We start from the raw sequence: 21,009 nt of genomic DNA on the forward strand, positions 1-21,009 counted from the left end.
GTAACTCCTTTCTGTCTCTCATAGATTGTAAGCTCATGCAAATAGGGCCTCCACTTCTCTTGTTTGAATTGTTTGTCACTCTATAATGACTGATAATGTTTGTACATGTACTCTCTGAATTGTAAAATGCTGTGGAATATGTTGGTGCTATATTAAGTTATTATCCTGTATGGGTAATAAGGTTTAGTAATGATTGAGTATTTTACTGCTGCAAAACTAAATAGCAACCAATCCACTGAAAATAATAGCTAGTTGTTATAGTGATTTTATCAAAACTACAGCAAGCAGCCGAGTGAGTGACACATAACTGGAATCAGGTTCTCTGCCTCTACATTATGCTCTTAGAGTAAAGGAAACCTGATCCAATAGCAGCATGTACCAGGCACTGGCTGTATGATTTTAGCCAGGTATGTTTGATTCTGAGATGCTGCGGCATTTCAGAAGAAACCATACTTTAAAAGCCGCCACGGACCAAGCCGAATGGAAGACTAGTTGGACGGGCGGGTCCCCAACAACTTCTCCCCACCCACTGCCTTGGCAAGGAGAGGCCGCTAGGGACCTTCGTGTCTGACTAGTCCGACGGAGACTTTTAAAGTATGTTTCTTTGTTTTGTGTCAGAGTCAAACATACCTGGCTAAAATTGTGCAGCCAGTGTCTGATACATGCAGACCGTGGATCAAGCAGCATGTATCAGATGTCCGGTTCCCTTTAAGTGGCAAAAAACTGGTGACAGATTCCCTTTAAAGTCAGACTTTCAAATGCTTGTCTTTTCCATCATCTGTCAGGAGTAGTGTTGAGCCACCCCCGTAGTGTTCGGGTTCGGTTCGTCGAACACCAGGATGTTCGTGGAACTGTTCGTCAAACACCTTAGAACACTGTCGAACACCATTAAAACCAGTGGCAGGTAACTAAATACACACAGAAAACACCTTCAAAGGTGTCCAAAAGCTGACAAACCGCTCAGAAGACCCTCTCTTTAAATAGCCAGCCGGCAATTCCGCATCGGTACCCGACAATTTAGTACAGAAAGAATAGAGCATCACACATAGATTAGATAGAAACATGTCAGTCACATATATAATAAGTACAGTGATAGTGTTGATTACTGATTGTCATTTAGTGTTAAAGGATTTATTAAAAAAAATAATAGTGTTTTCATCCACAGTCTCTTTAAAAAAGCCGGCCGGCAATTCAGCAGCGGTACCCGACAATTTAGAACAGAAAGAATAGAGCATCACACATAGATTAGATAGAAACATGTCAGTCACATATATAATAAGTACAGTGATAGTGTTGATTACTGTACTTGTCATTTAGTGTTAAAATAAAGGATTTATTTAAAAAAAAAAACTGGCGTGGGGTTCCCCGTAATTTTAGTCTCTAGCGGAGGTTAAGCAGACGGCTGGGGCAGATGTTTGAAGCCTGGGAAGTGGGGTAATACCCACGTTGCTTCCCAGGCTACTAATATCCGTCCCCAGCTGAATACCTAGCCTTTACTAGCTATTAAAATGGGGGACCCCCCCAAAAAAATGACTTTGGGTCACCCCTATTTTAATAGCTAGCAAAGGCTAGGCAGACAGCTGGGGGCTGATATTAATAGCCCAGGAAGGGTGCCATGAATATTGGCCCCCTCCCAGGCTAGAAACACCAGCCGTCAGCCGCCCCAGAAATGGCGCATCCATAGGATGCGCCAATTCTGGCACTTAGCCTCGCTCTTCCCACTGCCCTGTAGCGGTGGCAGTGGGGTAATAGGGCTGGGGTTGATGTCAGCTTATAATGCCAGCTGACATCAAGCCCAGGTTAGTAATGGAGAGGCGTCTATAAGACACCCCTGTTACTAACCCCATAGTCAAAGTTAAAAAAAAACAAAACACAAACACCCAGAATAAAGTCCTTTAATTTAAATAAACACACAATTCTTTATTGTTCTAAATTAAACCATACTTACCATCACGCCCATTCCAGATGAAGCCAAAGATCTCCTGCAATAAAGGTGAAATAATAAACCAATCTCATCCTTACCTTTCCATGGTTCCCAGGATGGCTCCAGCTCTGCTACATTCACATGACAGGCTGGATCGCAGCCGAAAGCTGCCATCCAGCTTGCCATGCCGCAGACACTGAGAAGGGCAGGCATGCTTGCGCTCCTCAGTCTCTGGCTGTGACGGCATCCAGATGAGCCGAGTTCATGTACAATGAACTCTGCTCACCTCATGCACGTCACTGACAGCGTGGGAAAATTCTCCTGCGCATCCGCAAGCATGCCTGCGCTTCTCAGTGTCTGCGGCATGGCAAGCTGGATGGCAGCTTTCGGCTGCGATCCAGCCTGTCATGTGAATGTAGCAGAGCTGGAGCCGTCCTGGGAACCATGGAAAGGTAAGGATGAGATTGGTTTATTATTTTACTTTTATTGCAGGAGATCATTGGCTTCATCTGGAATGGGCGTGATGGTAAGTATGGTTTAATTTAGAATAATAAAGAATTGTGTGTTTATTTCAATTAAAGGACTTTATTCTGGGTGTTTGTGTTTTTTTTAACTTTGACTATGGGGTTAGTAATGGGGGTGTCTTATAGATGCCTCTCCATTGCTAACCTGGACTTGATGTCAGCTGGCATTATAAGTTGACATCAACCCCAGCCCTATTACCCCACTGCCACCGCTACAGGGCAGTGGGAAGAGCGAGGCTAAGTGCCAGAATTGGCACATCCTATGGATGCGCCATTTCTGGGGCGGCTGACGGCTGGTGTTTCTAGCCTGGGAGGGGGCCAATATTCATGGCACCCTTCCTGGGCTATTAATATCAGCCCCCAGCTGTCTGCCTAGCCTTTGCTAGCTATTAAAATAGGGGGGACCCAACGTCCTTTTTTTGGGGGGTTCCCCATTTTAATAGCTACTAAAGGCTAGGTATTCAGCTGGGGGCTCATATTAGTAGCCTGGGAAGCTCCGTGGGTATTACCCCCTTCCCAGGCTTCAAACATCTGCCCCAGCCGTCTGCTTAACCTCCTCTAGAGACTAAAATTACGGGAAACCCCACGCCAATTTTTTTTTAAATAAATCCTTTATTTTAACACTAAATGACAAGTACAGTAATCAACACTATCACTGTACTTATTATATATGCGACTGACATATTTCTATCTATCTAATCTATGTGTGATGCTCTATTCTTTCTGTTCTAAATTGTCGGGTACCGGTGTATGCAGCTGCTGAATTGCCGGCTTTTCATGTTTCACTGTGAGCACTGTTCCCATCGATTTGGGCAACCACTGTAATGCCACAACCACCATGGCTGTGACATTACAGTGAGTGGCAGACAATCCCTGCATGATGTGAAAAAATCCAGTTACGCTTTTGGTGCACGAACAGTTATCGAACATAACCTCGAACAGCCGAATTTTTTGCAAATCGTTCGCGTTCGTTGAACGACTCGAACACCGCTCAAAACGGCTTGAATTTAAGAGATTGGCAAACAGTTCTAGTCGAACACCGCTCATCTCTAGTCAGGAGTGAGTCGGGAGGTCCCATACACATTAGCTGGTCATCCAATCCGCAAGAAATTGCTGGGTCCGGCCACCTTTTTGCCTAATGTGCATGGGGGCCTTAAGAACAGACCCTAGTTAATTTGTCCTCAATGGATTTTACGTTCACTCATTGATAGTTTACTGAGGCCATTCATAAGACGCCCATTCTGTGTGGTTTGGTGATTGCAAATCTTTATCTATTAGCTCAGCTTTCTACCCTCACGAACGTAAATAAAAGGCTTCCTCCTCTTAATATCACCACTTTCTTTTTTGTGGAAAAATGTGGTAATGAAGTATATTAGAAAAATTCATAACATTATAAAGCCTGATAATGAGTAAATAAACCTAGTTTTTATATACAGTATTTTTCAGACTATAAGACCATAAGACTCACCTAGGTTTTAGAGGAGGAAAATGGAAAAAAAATGTAAGCAAAAAAATGTGGTCATGATGCACTGTTATGGGGGAGGGGGTCTGCTGCCGACACTGGTATAGGGTTAATGTCCCCCAATTCTGTTAATATCCTCCATCCTAGTATATCTGGCCCTTCCTTCCTGTTATACGTGGCCCTCATCACCATCCTTGTATGCATGGCACCCCAATCCACCATCCTGGTATGCATGGCACCCCAATCCACCATCCTGGTATGCATGGCACCCCAATCCACCATCCTGGTATGCATGGCACCCCAATCCACCATCCTGGTATGCATGGCACCCCAATCCACCATCCTGGTATGCATGGCACCCCAATCCACCATCCTGGTATGCATGGCACCCCAATCCACCATCCTGGTATGCATGGCACCCCTCTTCCCTCTTCCTGGTATGCATGGCCCCCCCTCGTCCCTCTCCCTGGTATGCATGGCCCCCCCTCGTCCCTCTTCCTGGTATGCATGGTCCCCCTCATCCCATGCTGCAAACACAAAATAAACACTAGTTCTACTCCCCTTTCTTCCCTGTGTTCCAGCGCTGTGTCCTCCTCTGCAGCCAGCATTGATCTCACACTGTGAGATGCTGTAACGGAAGAGTCACTGCTCCCCACGCCGGGACTGTGTGCGTGGGGAGCAGTGACCATTGATTCTCTCTAATAGCGCGCACACTGTACCGCAGCACGGTTCCTGCAGCAGCCAGCGGTCAGTGTGTCCGCTATTAAAGTCCATGAATATTCTCTACTACCCACTCCCAAGGGTTGTAGTGAATATTCATGGACTTTAATAGCGGGCACACAGATCGCCGGCTGCTGCAGGAGCTGCGCTGCGGTACAATGTGTGTGCTATTAAAGTTCATAAATACTCAATACAACCCATGGGAGTGCGTTGTAGTGAATATTCATGGACTTTAATAGCGGGCACGCTGACCTCCAGCTGCTGCAGGAGCCGCGCTGCGGTACCGTGTGAGCGCTATTAGGGAAAATGAATATACACTGCTCTCCATGCCCATGGGCATGGGGAGCAGTGAATATTCATATTATTTAGTAGCGGGCAAAGTGTAGGCTGCAGCAGGCGGCTCCTGAAAAATAGTCTGAACAATACGGTAATTAAGTCACTAAACTATGTGAAGCACTGCAACCATTTACTTCCTTGTGGAAATTGACTTTTGAAAGAGTTCTCTAGTTCTAGAATTGGCTAACCTGGAAATATGACAATTGTCCTAGTAAACAAAGCAGATTGGAGATGAGGGTCTATTCTTACAGAGCTTTGGACATTTAACGAATAGATTATACTTTAAGGGTATGTTCATGCAGAGAGGTTTTACAAAGACTTTTAAGTGGAAATTCACACACTTGATCATATAGCAAGTTTTTTGTGTGAATTAGATTGGTTTTGAATTAGACTTATTTTATGATATTTTTCCCTAGGTCAACTGTGCGAGCTGTGATCAAGAACTTCTCCATAGCGTTCTTCTTCCCTGCGTTCATTACCTTGCTATTCTTTCAGCATAACAGAACAGCCTACGACATTGTAGCAGGCACCATAGTTGTAAGACGGAATATGAGATGATGCAAACGATTGAAAACGTGTGTTCCCAACACTACGTGCAATTGGAACATTTACTGCTGAAGTCCTCCGAGAGGCTAATTATTGTCAAGGGCTTTTCTAAATCTTTGCTAACAGAGGTGTTATTGATTGGTCATACACAAGGTAATCTTCATACAAATACTTGAAGAATGATCTTCATCATTGTCAATCTCTTCAGATGATCAGTATTGTGAAGTGGGAAAAGTACTATGAACTACATGACACATGTAATGCTTTCTCATTAAGGACCTTCTCAGGGTTTTTACAGAGAGCATGTAGTATGGAGGAGAAAATCCTGCATATTTTGTTGTTAAAAAAAGAAACCTCTGGGTTTTTTTGTTTGAGAAATAATGCACATATACTTAATATGTAATCTCCACCACATTACAGTAATATTAAGTGTAAATTATATAATAAAGATTATTTTAAGCACATGTGTGTAACTTATCTGCAGGCAAAATCAGTATTTTTAATCTGTAACACTTATTGGCTGTCAGGCCAGGTCTTTAAAGGGACACAAAGTGACCGATCAAACCAAGTACAGGCACTCGGTGCACCCTTGGTGTGGCCAAACAGTTCAGTGCGCCTTCCTACCTACATGTTTTTCATCTATCTCCTCCCTCCTTTTCCTTGATTGACAGCTCTGGCTTTACAGGGGGGAGGAGAAAGGTGCAAGAAACTGTTTGGCCATGCCAAGTGTGCACTGTGTGCTTGGTTTGAACAGTCATTTTGTGCTGATACACTCTTAAAAGAATTACTGTCAGCGCTCCTGACCTGTCTGTTTTACTAATTTGTGTTTTACATTGTTCCCTGTTTAGAACTATGTATTGTGCTGTCCTTTGGTTATTCATCCTGGGAATGTGTGAAAAAAATGAAAACTGGGTGCACAGTAGGAAATAATTGGACAATGTCAGATTGCATAGGTTATAAAAAAAAAAAGAAATGCAATGCACAATTGCCTATTAAAGTCCAAAAGAGGCATGAATTAAAGCCGGCTACTAAGAAAAGGCTCTTTAGAATTATTTCATGGGTGAGGCAAGTATTTACTAAAACAGAAAAGCTGACGGATCTTCCTAAAAGCACCAAAGATCATATGTGATGTAATTTTTCTGTTTATCTTGAGTAAAAAAAATGGGATACAAATCAAAAAAGATTTTGTATGAAATTAGGAGCTGCATCCCTAATTAACTTAGGGGTGGGGGACTTCCTAAGAGCACTGATCCTATCAGCCAGAGCTAATTTTATACTACCTCTAAGGTTTCCATAAAGGACTAAACTAGTGACTGGTTAGGGCTTGGATATCTGGTGGAAATCGACATTTTGCAGAAGCAGTTTAAGGATACTTCAATCTGTTGGCTGTTCTCCTTTAATCAGTATTAGGGCAGTTCACACGACAGTATTTTCTTGTCTTTATTACTGTGCAATTCCTCACCCGATCGCAAATTGTGACCTGCACTACCGTATTTTTTGGACTATTAAGACACTGTTCCCCATAAGACGCACCCCAGGTTTAGACAGCAGAAAATAGGAAAAACATTTTTTCCTATTAAAACTTCCCTGGTGGTGTAAAGTGGAGGGTTCATTATTAGTGATGAGCGAGCATGCTCGTTACTCGAGATTTAAGCGCATGCTCGGGTGTTTCCCGAGTATTTTCAGCGTGCTTGAATGTTATGTTTGAGTCCTTTCATGTGCATCATTTGTGACTGTTCGACAGCTTTAATACACGTGAGGATTGCCTGTTTGGCATTCCTCACATGTATTAAAGCTGTCAAACAGTCGCAAATCATGCACACACAGTGACTCAAACATAACATTCGAGCACGCCGAAGATACTCGGAAAATATGCTAAATTATTTTCATTTACTAAGATAATGACTTTTGTGTTTTCATTGGCTGTAAGCCATACTCATCAACATTAACAGAAATGAACACTTGATATAGATCACTCTGTTTGTAATGACTCTATATAATGAGTTTCACTTTTTGTATTGAAGAACTGAAATAAATTAACTTTTTGATGATATTCTAATTTAGTGAGATGCACCTGTAGATTAGTACACAGCAGAAGGAGAAACATGGTCTCTCTCTGTGATCAGGGAGTACGCGGTGTCAGTGTTCGCCTCCGTCACAGAAAGCTGCCTCCGGACTAGAAGACGCACACTGAAACTGCTAGTTTAGGACATAAGACCTGCTGTCAAGTGCGGACGAGAAAATACGACACTTACATGGTTGTGTAAACCTTCCCTTCAGCTGGGCGGGAGCCACCCAAACTTTAGCTTAATGGGAGCATATCAGCATTGTGGTTTTGGACCACGGGGATAACTGCATTTGGATTTCCATGAACAAACAGGTTTTTGGCCGTATGAATTATGTCAACATTTAAGTACATATGAACCAATATCAATACATTTAAAGAGGTAATTTAAATTGCGTAATTCAAACTACAGTCTGTCCTAGTCATGTGTTAGGACGGGCTGCAGATCCTGAGACCTATGTCTTAACTGTTGGAGCTACATGTGCTTATGATGCTGGTCTTCTGTGAGAAGAGAAGGGCTATGAAGTCAGATGAAATCTTCTCTTTTGGCTGACTGAGAACACAGGATTTTTTTCTCCAGTCCTCCATGCTCAGTCAACCGAGAATATTTATTTCTTCTCCTGTCACATACAGTGCCTACAAGTAGTATTCAACCCCCTGCAGATTTAGCTGGTTGACACATGCGGAATTAACTTGGCATTGTGACATTTGTACTGTAGATCAGCCTGGAAGTGGGAAATGCACTGCAGCAAATTTTTTTTTTTTTTTTTTTTTTTTTTTTAAAACGTTAAAAGTTAATTCAGAGTGTCATTTATTATTCAACCCCTCAAACCACAAGAATTCTGTTTGGTCCCCCTAAAGTATTAAGAAGTAGTTCAGGCACCAAGAATAATGAGCTTCACATGTGTGGATTAAAGATCTCTTTTGCCAGCCTTTTCTGACTATTTAAGACCCTCCCCAAACTTGTGAACAGCACTCAGACATGGTCAACATGGGAAAGACAAAGGAGCATTCCAAGGCCATCAGAGACAAGATCGTGGAGGGTCACAAGGCTGACAAGGGGTACAAAACCCTTTCCAAGGAGTTGGGCCTACCTGTCTCCACTGTTGGGAGCATCATCCGTAAGTGGAAGGCTTATGGAACTACTGTTAGCCTTCCACGGTCTGGACAGCCTTTGAAAGTGTCCTCCCGTGCCGAGGCCAGGCTTGTCCGAAGAGTCAAGGCTAACCCAAGGACAACAAGGAAGGAGCTCCGGGAAGATCTCATGGCAGTGGGGACATTGGTTTCAGTCAATACCATAAGTAACGTACTCCACCGCAATGGTCTCCGTTCCAGACGAGCCCGTAAGGTACCTTTACTTTCAAAGTGTCATGTCAAGGCTCGTCTACAGTTTGCTCATGATCACTTGGAGGACTCTGAGACAGACTGGTTCAAGGTTCTATGGTCTGATGAGACCAAGATCGAGATCTTTGGTGCCAACCACACACGTGACGTTTGGAGACTGGATGGCACTGCATACGACCCCAAGAATACCATCCCTACAGTCAAGCATGGTGGTGGCAGCATCATGCTGTGGGGCTGTTTCTCTGCCAAGGGGCCTGGCCATCTGGTCCGCATCCATGGGAAGATGGATAGCACGGCCTACCTGGAGATTTTGGCCAAGAACCTCCGCTCCTCCATCAAGGATCTTAAGATGGGTCGTAATTTCATCTTCCAACAAGACAACGACCCAAAGCACACAGCCAAGAAAACCAAGGCCTGGTTCAAGAGGGAAAAAGTCAAGGTGTTGGAGTGGCCTAGTCAGTCTCCTGACCTTAACCCAATTGAAAACTTGTGGAAGGAGCTCAAGAATAAAGTCGACATGAGACACCCAAAGAACCTAGATAACTTGGAGAAGATCTGCATGGAGGAGTGGGCCAAGATAACTCCACAGACCTGTGCCGGCCTGATCAGGTCTTATAAAAGACGATTATTAGCTGTAATTGCAAACAAGGGTTATTCCACAAAATATTAAACATAGGGGTTGTATAATAATTGACCCACACTTTTATGTTTAAAATTTAATAAAATTCAACTGAGCAACATAACTTTTTGGTTTGTAAGATTTATGCTTCTGTTCATAAAACCTACTCTCGTTTGCAGTTTGAAGGCTCTAACTTATTTGCATCTTATCAAACCAGCTAAATCTGCAGGGGGTTGAATACTACTTGTAGGCACTGTAGTTCTCTTGCAGTTCAGGTATGTGTGCTTAATATGCATCTCCTCTGTCATTGAGACACAGGTCTCGGGAACTGTGTTTCTTCAGACTGCAGCCCATCCTGACATGTGACTAGAATGGGCTGCCGTTTTATTACATTCTTGGAAAACTCCCTTTAATAGTTCGCTTTAACAAACTGGGAACACCAATGGTGATGGAATGCTCTGTCAAAGCATGTTTGTTGTTGCAAATATCACACCTGATTTCAGACCGCATCAAAACTGGTTGCACAACCTGGCCATACTCGTAGTACTCGCTTTATAGATATTTAAAAGTGCCGTTCTTTAAAGATATGCCTCAGAGTATGACAACCTCATACAAGACCTTGAACATGCGGCAGTCTTAAAGGAAACCTGAAGATATAGGGCTAATCTGTAGGTTAATAGTGTTCCAATGCTATCCGACCACCATATTGAAACCACGGCTACCGGGAAGAAATGAACTTTATTACTCCCAAAAATTGCTGGCTTTCAGTCATATAGGCGTGCCAGTGTCTTCAGTCACCGCTCACAGCATTGCAGTTTGACAGTTCACCCTGTACAGATTTGCTGCAAACTGAGCTTTAAATCAAAGTGTTGAGGCATGCCTACAGCCACCAACCACTGTGTACTGAGCAGTGACTGAAGACAACGCTCTAGCACACTACACACTGAAAGACGCTTTCAGTTAGGTGACAGGACAACATTGGAACACTATTAACCTGCAGATTAAACCTTTACCTGCAGATTAGTAGTTTGGTGATATGACAGGTTCACTTTAAAGGGGTTTTCTGTCCTTCAGCTAAATTTTCGCAATCACTCTGTGACTGCAGATTGCTGAATCCTGACACTGTGGAATGTGCACAGTTGTCTCAAGTTCTTATCTTCTGGAGCACACTTTTCCACTGCCTCCCAGCTTCTAGTTTGCTGGGGGCTGTGGGTTTCTGAAGATTGACAGTTAGGACTGCTGACATGGCTGAACTGCGCTCTCCGATGCAGCATCAGAGAAGCAAAGGGGTTCCAGCGCTTCAGAGCAGCATTTACAGGTTGTATGAGCAAACGGCTTGCAAGCATACGCTTCCTGCCTAAGAAATCAGTCACCTCAGAGCAAGACACTATAGTATTAAAAATCCCTCCATTCTTGAGAACAGAGATTATTTTTAATAACATGGAAAGTGCAAATGATAAAAATAATTTTGCAGTTTTGCACCTTTAATAAAATGATACAACCCCTTTAATATTAAATGTTTCTAATTGCTCCCACTTTCATGCCCCTGTGGGCGGTAATGCTCAGATAATTCTTCATTGCTATGAAATGTTGCTCTCCAGTTGCTGTTCTTTCAGGTTTTCCTTTCATTGCATCAGCCTTTGTCTGACATTATGTAACTGGCTGAAATTGTGCTTGTACGTCACTTTGCATATAGACATCCCTGGTGGATACAGCGCTAAATGAAACTAAACTCGAAATTAAAATGCAATCACTTACCATAGGAACTATACATTTAAGAAATGCAGCATTGGTACAAATGATCATAATGCTAATAGCATACATTATTTCAGCTATGATAAAGATGCACAAGCCTGAGGTCATGGCTATGAAATGCTCATCTAGATTTTGTATTGGGCTTCATAGTCTGGTAACATGTAACAATCATTGTGATCAGTGGAGTTCTTTGTTTGATACTCCAACCAGCCTGTAGAGCTAATAGGCAATGGTCCCATTCAGAATTTACTCTGTACATTGTGGGCCTGAAAAACCTGTAGTGAGACAGATCCCAGTAAATAATATGTACAGAAGTACAGCTTAGAGGAACATTGATAAATTTGGAAGTTCTTCTCTAGTCATGGGACAGGAGATAACTTTCCGATTGCTGGGAGTCCTACTGCTGGGGACCCCATTGATCCCAAGAACCAGGCTGTGTATGAATGTAGCGGTAGTCAGTCATGCACACTGACAATCCATTCATTCTTATGGTTGTGCCAAAGATGTGCTGAGCAAAGCGCTCTGCTCTTTCTGGCAGTCCCATTAATTGTGAATGGAGCGGCACTACACATGATTAACTACCGCTCCATTCACATGTTCTTTGTATCGCTGTGGCCACTGCAAAAAAAAAAAAAAGCCTTTTGAGTGTATAGAGAAAGGGAGAACCTTGTCAAATTATAGAACCATAGTACCACAGCCTATTTAGCCTTCTTATTCATGAAAGGAACCACTTTCCATTTATACTTTAAATAAATGCGAGAGGTTATATAATTAAGGAATAATAATTTTTATGAGAAAATCACCCCATTCTATTTGGATGTAAAGCCACCATTGTGATATTTGCATATGAAGGTAGGAGCTGCCCAACACTCCACCCATCCAGGGTACTATAAATCAGTGTTATAAGTTGAGCCCTTATATTAACTGTAGCAATGAAACATTTACCTACTGTATGTAAATTTTTCAAATTTAAGGATAAGGGTATGTGCCCACGATGCAGATTTGAAGCAGAAATTTCCTGAGCGTTTTTGTCTCTCCTTGCCAGAAAAAACGCATGTGGTTTTTACATGTGTTTTTTACTCATTTTTACATGTGTGTTTTTTTGAGCATCAATGAATGATTTTTGGAGCTAAATAAAGTTGGGTGGGACCTTGCTTAAGCCCATGGATTACCATAAGAACTAGGGTGAGTATATTAGATCATTTAAATAAGAATGGGTCTGTTGTATTTCAAATAAAGTGTGCGTTTCTTTACTTTGTTTGGTCATGAAAAGGTCTGATTGACACCTTGACATCACCAAACATAAGAGCTGGGTGTCAGCTAGTCCCATTCACCCAATCCTCATTGGCATTTCTATTCACATAATTTATGCGACTGCAGTGAGCTGTTTTTTTTTAGCCTGGGAATGTGCCACTAGGCAAACATTTTCCCTGGCCATAATTAACATCTCTCAGCTGGTTCATTAGCCCCTACGTCCCCCTTCCCCGATCAGCACTCAGCAGCGCTTTGGACACAACGTATTTATGTTGCATCCAAAACGCGGAGTTATAATGCCACACTTTTGTTGATGGTAAATGTGAATCAACCGCATATAATGACACTTCAATCGGTCAAAATCTGCAGTGGAGACTAGCGTGTCCGCTACAGAAGTTGACATGCTGCGGGTGAGTTTGGGTATGTGGCCACGGTCAGGAGCCGCTGCAGGTTTGACCCGGCATATTTATACATTGTCAAACCTGCAGCGTCCAGGTGTTACCGCATAGTGGATGGGATCTCTGAAAATTCCATGGCTTCTATGCATGCATCTGAGGCTGCAAAATCACCCGCGGACACTGACATGCGGTCCGTCTTTCAGGACCGCAGCATGTCAAATTCTCTTGTGCAGTGGCTAGTCTCCACAACAGAAATTTGACCACTAGAAAGTATCGAATGCAGTAAATCCGCATGGTTCAGTGAACAGTGAATGTGGATTTACCTGCGTTCAATAGAATGCAACATTTTGGACGCAGCAAAAATTTGTGTCCAGAGTGCTGCTACGTCTGAATTATGGGCACAAAGCCTTTTTTTTAAAAAAAAAAAAAAGGTGTGGGCTCCCGCGTCATTTTTATACCAGCAGAGGGAAAGCTGACTGCTGGGGGCTGATATTAGTAGCCGTGGAAGGGGCCATTAGCCAACAATGTTCCATGGCTATTAATATCAGCCCATAGCTGTTTGTTTAGCCTTTACTGGCTAGATTACAGGGGGACCCCATAAAAAAATTGACGTGGGGTTCCCCTATAAAATCTATAACTAAACTAGACAGCTGCGGGCTGATATTAATAGCCATGGAAGGGGCCATGAATACTAGCCCCCTCCGCGGCTATTAATATCCCCCCTCAGCAGTCCCAGAAATGGCGCATCCATAAGATGTGCCAAATCCGGCGCCTTAGCCTCACTCTTCCACGCTGCCCTGTAGCGGTGGCAGGGGGTAATGGGGTTGGAGTTCACGTCAGCCTTGTATTGGCGGCTGACGTGAAGCTCAGGTTAGTAATGGAAGGCGTCTATAAGACGCCCCCATTACTAACCGCGTAGTATAATGGTCGGCGCATTTTCAATAAAAGACATGGCCAGAATAAAGAATTTTAATGAAATAAAACAGACATGGTTCTACAAATTTTTTTTATTACCCACCTCCGCTAAGCCCTCAATCTCCTTAAAAAAAAAACAAACAACCATATCCATCACCTGTCGGTCGTCAACGTTGCAATCCACGATCACGACTGTCCCACGACGATCCGGATCATTTCTACAGCTGTGACATCAGCAATCACTGATGTCACAGCTGTAGAATACAGCACTGTATACTGACGGGGGTGTAAAATTACCCCCCGTCAGTATACAGTGCTGCAAGGGGTCACTGGTGTTGATCAGCTGATGAGCCCCAGTGAGCTAGAGAGTGTGGGAAAATTCTTGTGAATCTTCCCACGCTCAGCATCAGGTGATCGGTCATGAGACCGATCAGCTGATTAGTGGCTTTAGCAATCAGCTGATGGTCACGTGACCAGCAGCTGATTGCTGCGGCAATGATTACCTGATGGTCACGTCACTGATCACCTGATGGTCACGCGACCATCAGCTGATCGGTGACGTCACTGATCACCTGATGGTCACGCGACCATCAGCTGATCGGTGACGTCACTGCATGTACTGGAAGTCCACTGCGGGGCGTGAGCCCACGCCATGCAGCGAGCCGCCGACGGGACAGCATCGCCCAGGAGGACACCGGGGGCCGCCAGAGAGGCGAGTATGAAGGTTTTATTTATTTATTTTACTTTTTGCTTCTTTTTTTTTTTTTTTTTTTACACTGCCTCGTGGGCTGGGAGAAGCAGGCTGCTGAACCTCCCATCCACTCTGCTTTCGCTGTTATTAGCCTCCTCTCCCGACCTGGGTACCAGCCGCAGCGCGATTCCGGTGCGATTTTTGTGCCTATTGATTTTCATTGAAATGCGGCAAATCCGCATGTATAGATATTATACATGCGGGTTTGCTGCGATTCAATGCAAGTCAATGGGCACGATTTTGCCACAAAATCGCGCCTAAATTGGTTGTGCTGCGGTTTGTGCCACAATGATAATCCGCAGCGGAAATTTCCGCATCATGTGCACAGCACATGCGGATTATCATTGCTAAGCATGGCAGACCTCTTACCAAGTGGTTTTAATTTGTTTAAATCGCCTCGGAAACGCATTAAAACCGCATCATGTGCACTCAGCCTAAATATCCAAAAATTATCTTTAATTCAACTTTTTCTCTATCCCGTTCATTTTTTTTTTGTTTCCCACTCACGTAACGTTAATTTCCACAGTACTTTACAGACATCATCATCACTGTCCCCACAACCTAAATTCCCTGCCAGTATGTGTGTGGAGTGAGAGGAAACTGGCGGAAACCCATACAAACACAATGCAGCACAAAATTTCAACTATTTTATTTTACCCATATACTTAAATTTAATAAACTTCTCCAACTATTTTTGAGAAATATTGTGATAAGATGGAAAATGCTAGTCAGTGCTGGCCAAAAAAATCTGCAGTTCTAGCGAATGTTCTTAGAATGGCTTCTCTGAATATTAAAATGAACTAGTGGCTCTTCTACAGTCTCAAAACTACAACTTCCAGCTTGCATTGGCAGCCTGCGATTGTCAGAGAATGCTCAGTCGTAGTTCTGCACAACAGCTGGAAAGTCAGTGGTTGGAAATCACTGCAAATACATTTTTTTTGTTGGAATTCTGTAGTGTAACTGTGTATTCTGGCTCTTTTTGCTCGGGTGTACATGTCATTTCTTTCAGTAGGATACTGCACTTGTATTACCAGCATAGATTACATAAACACTGCCATCTTTATATAAAGCCACAGAACTGTGTTGCCCTGTTTTTCTCTTAATACGGGAAATCATTTCATCTTGGCTGAAGTTCCTTCATATGTCTTGATTTATTTGCATGAATATTCCATGATGTTGAGTAAATGAGATTGTTCAGCATTAAGTATTTTTTTATGGTATTGCCATGTGCAGTATTTTGGTATAAGACAATCCATGTACCATTGGACACATTAATATACATTTTAGCAGAGTTTGTCATTTCTCCTCTCAAACTGAAATAAAATCATTAAATCCTTTTGCCTCTTTGATGTGTTTAGGTGTCTATGCTGTTTAATATGATGTTGAATCGGAGTGAAAGGAGGAGCTGCTCAGTCTTATTCACCCCCCTCCCCCACAAGACCAAAAACTGCCTTGTTTCTAATTGTTTTGGTCCCAGACTAAGGTTTAGGTGCACACAGCCAAAAGCATATGCCAGGATAAGCTCCCAGGGTGTTCTTTAAGCTGGGGCTGGACAGTGATTTTGGCGGCACCCAGATCGCGCAGAGAAAGATTACTATGGACTGCTGCTACGTCACAGTGTAATGCAGGAGAATGAGGTAGCTACATTAGTGTGATAAGCAAGTCCCATAACATCCAACAGATTCTGACTTTTTGTGACTTGACTGTTGCAACGCGACCCCTTTGATCGGTTTACTCTGTGATGTAGCAGCTAGAGGGCTTTGGCTGCAAGATCTGTGTCACTGCGAAAGTCACACCCTGGCATTAATATGCCAACAGGCCCCTATGCACCAGATGGAGGCTGAAAATATGTCCTTTTGGCCTCGGCCAGGCTGGTATGTATCTGCATTCTTGTTGCTTCACCATGTAGGAAAATGCAATTCGCTGCACTTTTCTATGCAGATTGTCACTGCTAAAAAAAGATACTGTGAAGCAATTCATTTTTAAGCCCAATGGTTTCCTATTGTGGACAGATGCCAAATCATCCAGATTGTGGCTGAGCAAGAGGCCACAAGCACAATTTCATTATTGTCTTACTCCTATAACCAGTATTGCAGCTATACCTTCCATTCCCTTCTCTTCATTTTCTATCCTTCGTCCACCTAGATTGCGTAGTCTTCCACACTCAGCCAATGTACTCTCGGACTTCTTCTTTTCCCTCTGAAAATGCCAATTTCATCATAAGCGACTTGACTGTCTGGGTTTATGAACTATTGACCCACTCAGCTGCTCTAGTTCCTCCCAGGATATATCATTAGGATCAGTCGGTGTCCTTACATTTCTCAGGTTCTTTCTTGCATGTGAGTGACACGCCAAAAGAAAAATGATGCAAGAATAGATCCCATAATATGCTAGAAGATGATTCACATCATCATGTGGTTATTGTCCCAGACCCTGCAAGTATACTACAAAAAATGGCCAGCACCTCCTAACAGAATAGCTCAACTGTGATCAGGTTCTATGCCTGCATAACATAGAAACAAAACAATACAGCATCACACTGTAAGCGCTAAGATATATGCAAACTTTGAATGCATGGAATTCAAAAGCACCACTCCAGCATGATATTTTTTATTTCAGTGCTGGAGTGGAGCCACTAATGTAAGTTCCCTGACCCTAGTAATTTCTTAGCAACTACTGTCTTCAGCTCTTCCCAGCACCACTCCGGGCACGATCTGCCATCTTGTGACCGGAAGTCAGATGTGACGTTTCGGTCACAAGCTCTCAATGGAAGTTAAGCCTCGTTCTAGCGCTGTGGAATGGCGCTTTATAAGTGAGCAAAATATATAAATACATTGAATAGTGATGTCCGGATCGCCCAGCTAACACTGAAGCGATCCACAACGTGTAGGAGACGACCGGAGCGGCACCGATAAAAGATGAAGACAGCGAATGGTGAGTATAATATTAAGGGCAGGGAACTTAGATTAGTGACACCACTCCAACAGCAAAATAAAAACAAAATTGGATCAGTGCTTTAAAGTGCATTACTGCTATATTTAATATAGTTATAAAATGAAGGCAACTTAGCGTATAAATTGGCCAATTCATATGAGCCCACCAGCCATGGCAAAGGATGGGACCCTAAACCTAATATTAATCAAAAATGCCTCTACTGGGCTAAAAGCCTACAAATTTAAAGGGCAGGTAGGATGCATCACTAATTAAAAACAGCCTTAGGGCTCATTCAGACATCCGTTTTTAATTTATGATTTCTATCAGGTTTTTTTTTTTTCCCAAGGCTAGCACTCATACCTATAACAGTACATGACGCTCTACACATATCTGTGATTTTTTGCAACTAACAAAGTTGCACTCTATTTTTTTAACGCTAAAGCATGTAAACATGAAATATGAATTGCATTACTGCTCTAGAAAATAGGAAAAAATGAAGATTCTTATCACATAATTTGGCCAATTCATGCCCATCAGCCAACAACGAGGCGATTGTATTATGCTGGGAACCTATCTGTTAAGACACTGGGGTCTTCCGTGGGCATAACACTACTCAGACAACACAGGGTGCGGGGAAAACAGTGTTGCAATACTTTATTGAACCACAAATCGGACAATAAACAGATAGAACAGTCCCAGCAAATACCCAAGATGGTGCAAATTACAGAGTCCTCACCAGTACACCAGGAGACTTGGAGGGGGCCGTAGGAGGGCAACAACCCAGCAGCAGGACCGCTACCTCCGCCTTTGTGCAAGGAGGAACACTGCCAGAGCCCTGCAAAATGACCTCCAGCAGGCCACAAATGTGCATGTGTCTTCACAAACGGTTAGAAACAGACTCCATGAGGGTGGTATGAGGGCCCGACATCCACAGATGGGGGTTGTGCTTACAGCCCAACACCGTGCAGGACGCTTGGCATTTGCCACAGAACACCAGGATTGGCAAAGTCACCACTGGCACCCTGTGCTCTTCACAGATGGAAGCAGGTTCACACTGAGGACATGTGACAGACGTGACTGAGTCTGGAGACGCCGTGGAGAGCGATCTGCTGCCTGCAACATCCTTCAGCATGACCAGTTTGGCAGTGGGTCAGTAATGGTGCGGGGTGGCATTTCTTTGGAGGGCCTCACAGTCCTCCATGTGCTCGTCAGCAGTAGCCTGACTGCCGTTAGGTACCGAGATGAGATCCTCAGACCCCTTGTTAGACGATATGCTGGTGCGGTTGACTCTAGGTTCCTCCTAATGCAGGACAATGCCAGACCTCATATGACTGGAGTGTGTCAGCAGTTCCGCGATCTCCGGCGCCACAATCCACATCCTCGTTTAGGATGGGGATGCGTGCCTCTGTGGGGTCCAGACTAAGCAGGCGGGTCGCGCTTGCGCAGTCTATCGAGGCTTCAGACAGAGGAACGCATCCCCGGTTATATTATAGATAGGCTCTCTGACTGAGCACTCCACCCATCAGCCTGTGGAGGTTTTAATTACAGCAGGATCCTACCTACACATATAAATGCAGGCTTCAGCCTAGGAGAGGAATCACATTAGGATAGGTTCCCAGCATAAGAAGATTGCCTTGTCATTGGCTACTGGGTATGTATGAATTGGTCAAATTATGTGCTAAGAATCTTCATTTTTCTCATCAGTGGGAAAAAAAATGATGAAAATCTCTGATGAAACTCAGTTTTTCTTACATACGAGAAAAACGGGCTGATGTCATAATGAGGCCTTATGATGGGAGGAGGAGTGCTCAATCAAATATGGTGGCAGTCACAACCTCCAATAGTATACTACAAAAAACTGACAAGCACCACCTAACATAATAAAGCGTCACTTTTTTTTTGTAGTATACTATTTGCGGTTGTGACGGCCACAATATTTGATCAAGCACTCCTCCCATCATAAGGCCTGATTCTGACCTTGGTCCCTTGAGTTTAATGAGTTTTTTTGTAGTATAGTATTGAAGGTAGTGACTAAGCATTTAAATTCTATACGTTCAATCTTTGCATACATTTTAGCGTATTCAGAATGTTGATAGAATATCCTTTTGTTTGTATAATATAATGTCATGGCAGCTTGCACATGTTCACACTTGCTTTAATCTGTTAGGAGGTGCTGGTCAGTTTGTTTGTTTTTTTTTTATCAGCATAACCTACACTACTGTTCAAAAGTTTGGGGTCATTTAGAAATGTCATTATTTTTGTAAGAAAATAACTTTTTTTTTTCAACTAAGCTAACATTAAATGAATCAGAAATACACTCTATACATTGTTAATGTGCTAAATGACTATTCTAGCTGCAAACATCTTGTTTTTATTGCAATATCTACATCGGTGTATAGAGGCCCATTTCCAACAACCACCACTCCGGTGTTTTAATGGTACATTGTGTTTGCTAACTGTAAGAAGGCTAATATATGTTTAGAAAACCTTTGCACAAGTAGGTTAGCCCAGCTGAAAACGGTTTGGCTATAAAATTGACCTTCCTTTGAGCTAGTTGAGAATCTGGAGCATTACATTTGTTTGTTCTATGAAACTCTCAAAATGGCCAGAAAAAGAACTTTCATGTGAAACTCGACATTCTTCTTCTTAGAAATGAAGGCTATTCCATGCGAGAAATTGCCAAGAAACAGAACATATACCAAACAACGGTGTGTACTACTTCCTTCAGAGGAGAGAACAAACAGGCTCTAACCAGAGTAGAAAGAGAAGTGGGAGGCCCCGCTGCACAACTGAGCAACAAGACAAGTACATTAGAGTCTCTAGTTTGAGAAATCAACGTCTCACAGCTCCTCAACTGGCCGCTTCATTAAATAGTACACGCAAAACGCCAGTGTCAACGTCTACAGTGAAGAGGCGACTCCGGGATGCTGGCCTTCAGGGAAAAGTGGCAAAGAAAAAGCCATATCTGAGACTGGCTAATAAAAGGAAAAGATTAATATGGGCAAAAGAACACAGACATTGGACAGAGGAAGATTGGAAAAAAGTTTTATAGACAGACAAATCAAAGTTTGAGGTGTTTGGATCACACAGAAGAACATTTGTGAAGCGCAGAACAACTGAAAAGATGCTGGAAGAGTGCCTGACGCCATCTGTCAAGCATGGTGGAGGTAATGTGCTGGTCTAGGGTTGCTTTGGTGCTGGTAAAGTGAGAGATTTGTAAAAGGTAAATGGGATTTTGAATAAGGAAGGCTATCACTCCATTTTGCAATGCCATGCCATACCCTGTGGACAGCGCTTGATTGGAGCCAATTTCATCCTACAACAGGACAATGACCCAGAGCACACCTCCAAATTATGCATGAACTATTTAGGGAAGAAGCAGGCAGCTGGTATTCTATCTATAATGGAGTGGCCAGCGCAGTCACCAGATCTCAACCCCATTGAGCTGTTGTGGGAGCAGCT

At 43.1% G+C, this 21,009-nt stretch overlaps 1 protein-coding gene across 1 annotated transcript in view; it reads left to right on the forward strand.

Moving 5' to 3' along the window:
• The window catches only part of FAM8A1 (family with sequence similarity 8 member A1), a 29,782-nt gene extending 13,822 nt beyond the window's left edge, over positions 1-15,960 (forward strand). Inside the window, exon 5 of the mRNA XM_073678813.1 lies at positions 5,383-15,960. Within this exon, the coding sequence (XP_073534914.1) occupies positions 5,383-5,524 (142 nt within the window). The 3' untranslated portion in view covers positions 5,525-15,960. The remainder of the gene's footprint in view (positions 1-5,382) is intronic.
• The last annotated feature ends 5,049 nt before the right edge of the window (positions 15,961-21,009 follow it).

This window comes from Phyllobates terribilis, unplaced genomic scaffold (assembly GCF_046119375.1).
Source record: "Phyllobates terribilis strain yellow unplaced genomic scaffold, ASM4611937v1 Scaffold_4__5_contigs__length_816908805, whole genome shotgun sequence".
Lineage (NCBI taxonomy): Eukaryota > Metazoa > Chordata > Amphibia > Anura > Dendrobatidae > Phyllobates > Phyllobates terribilis.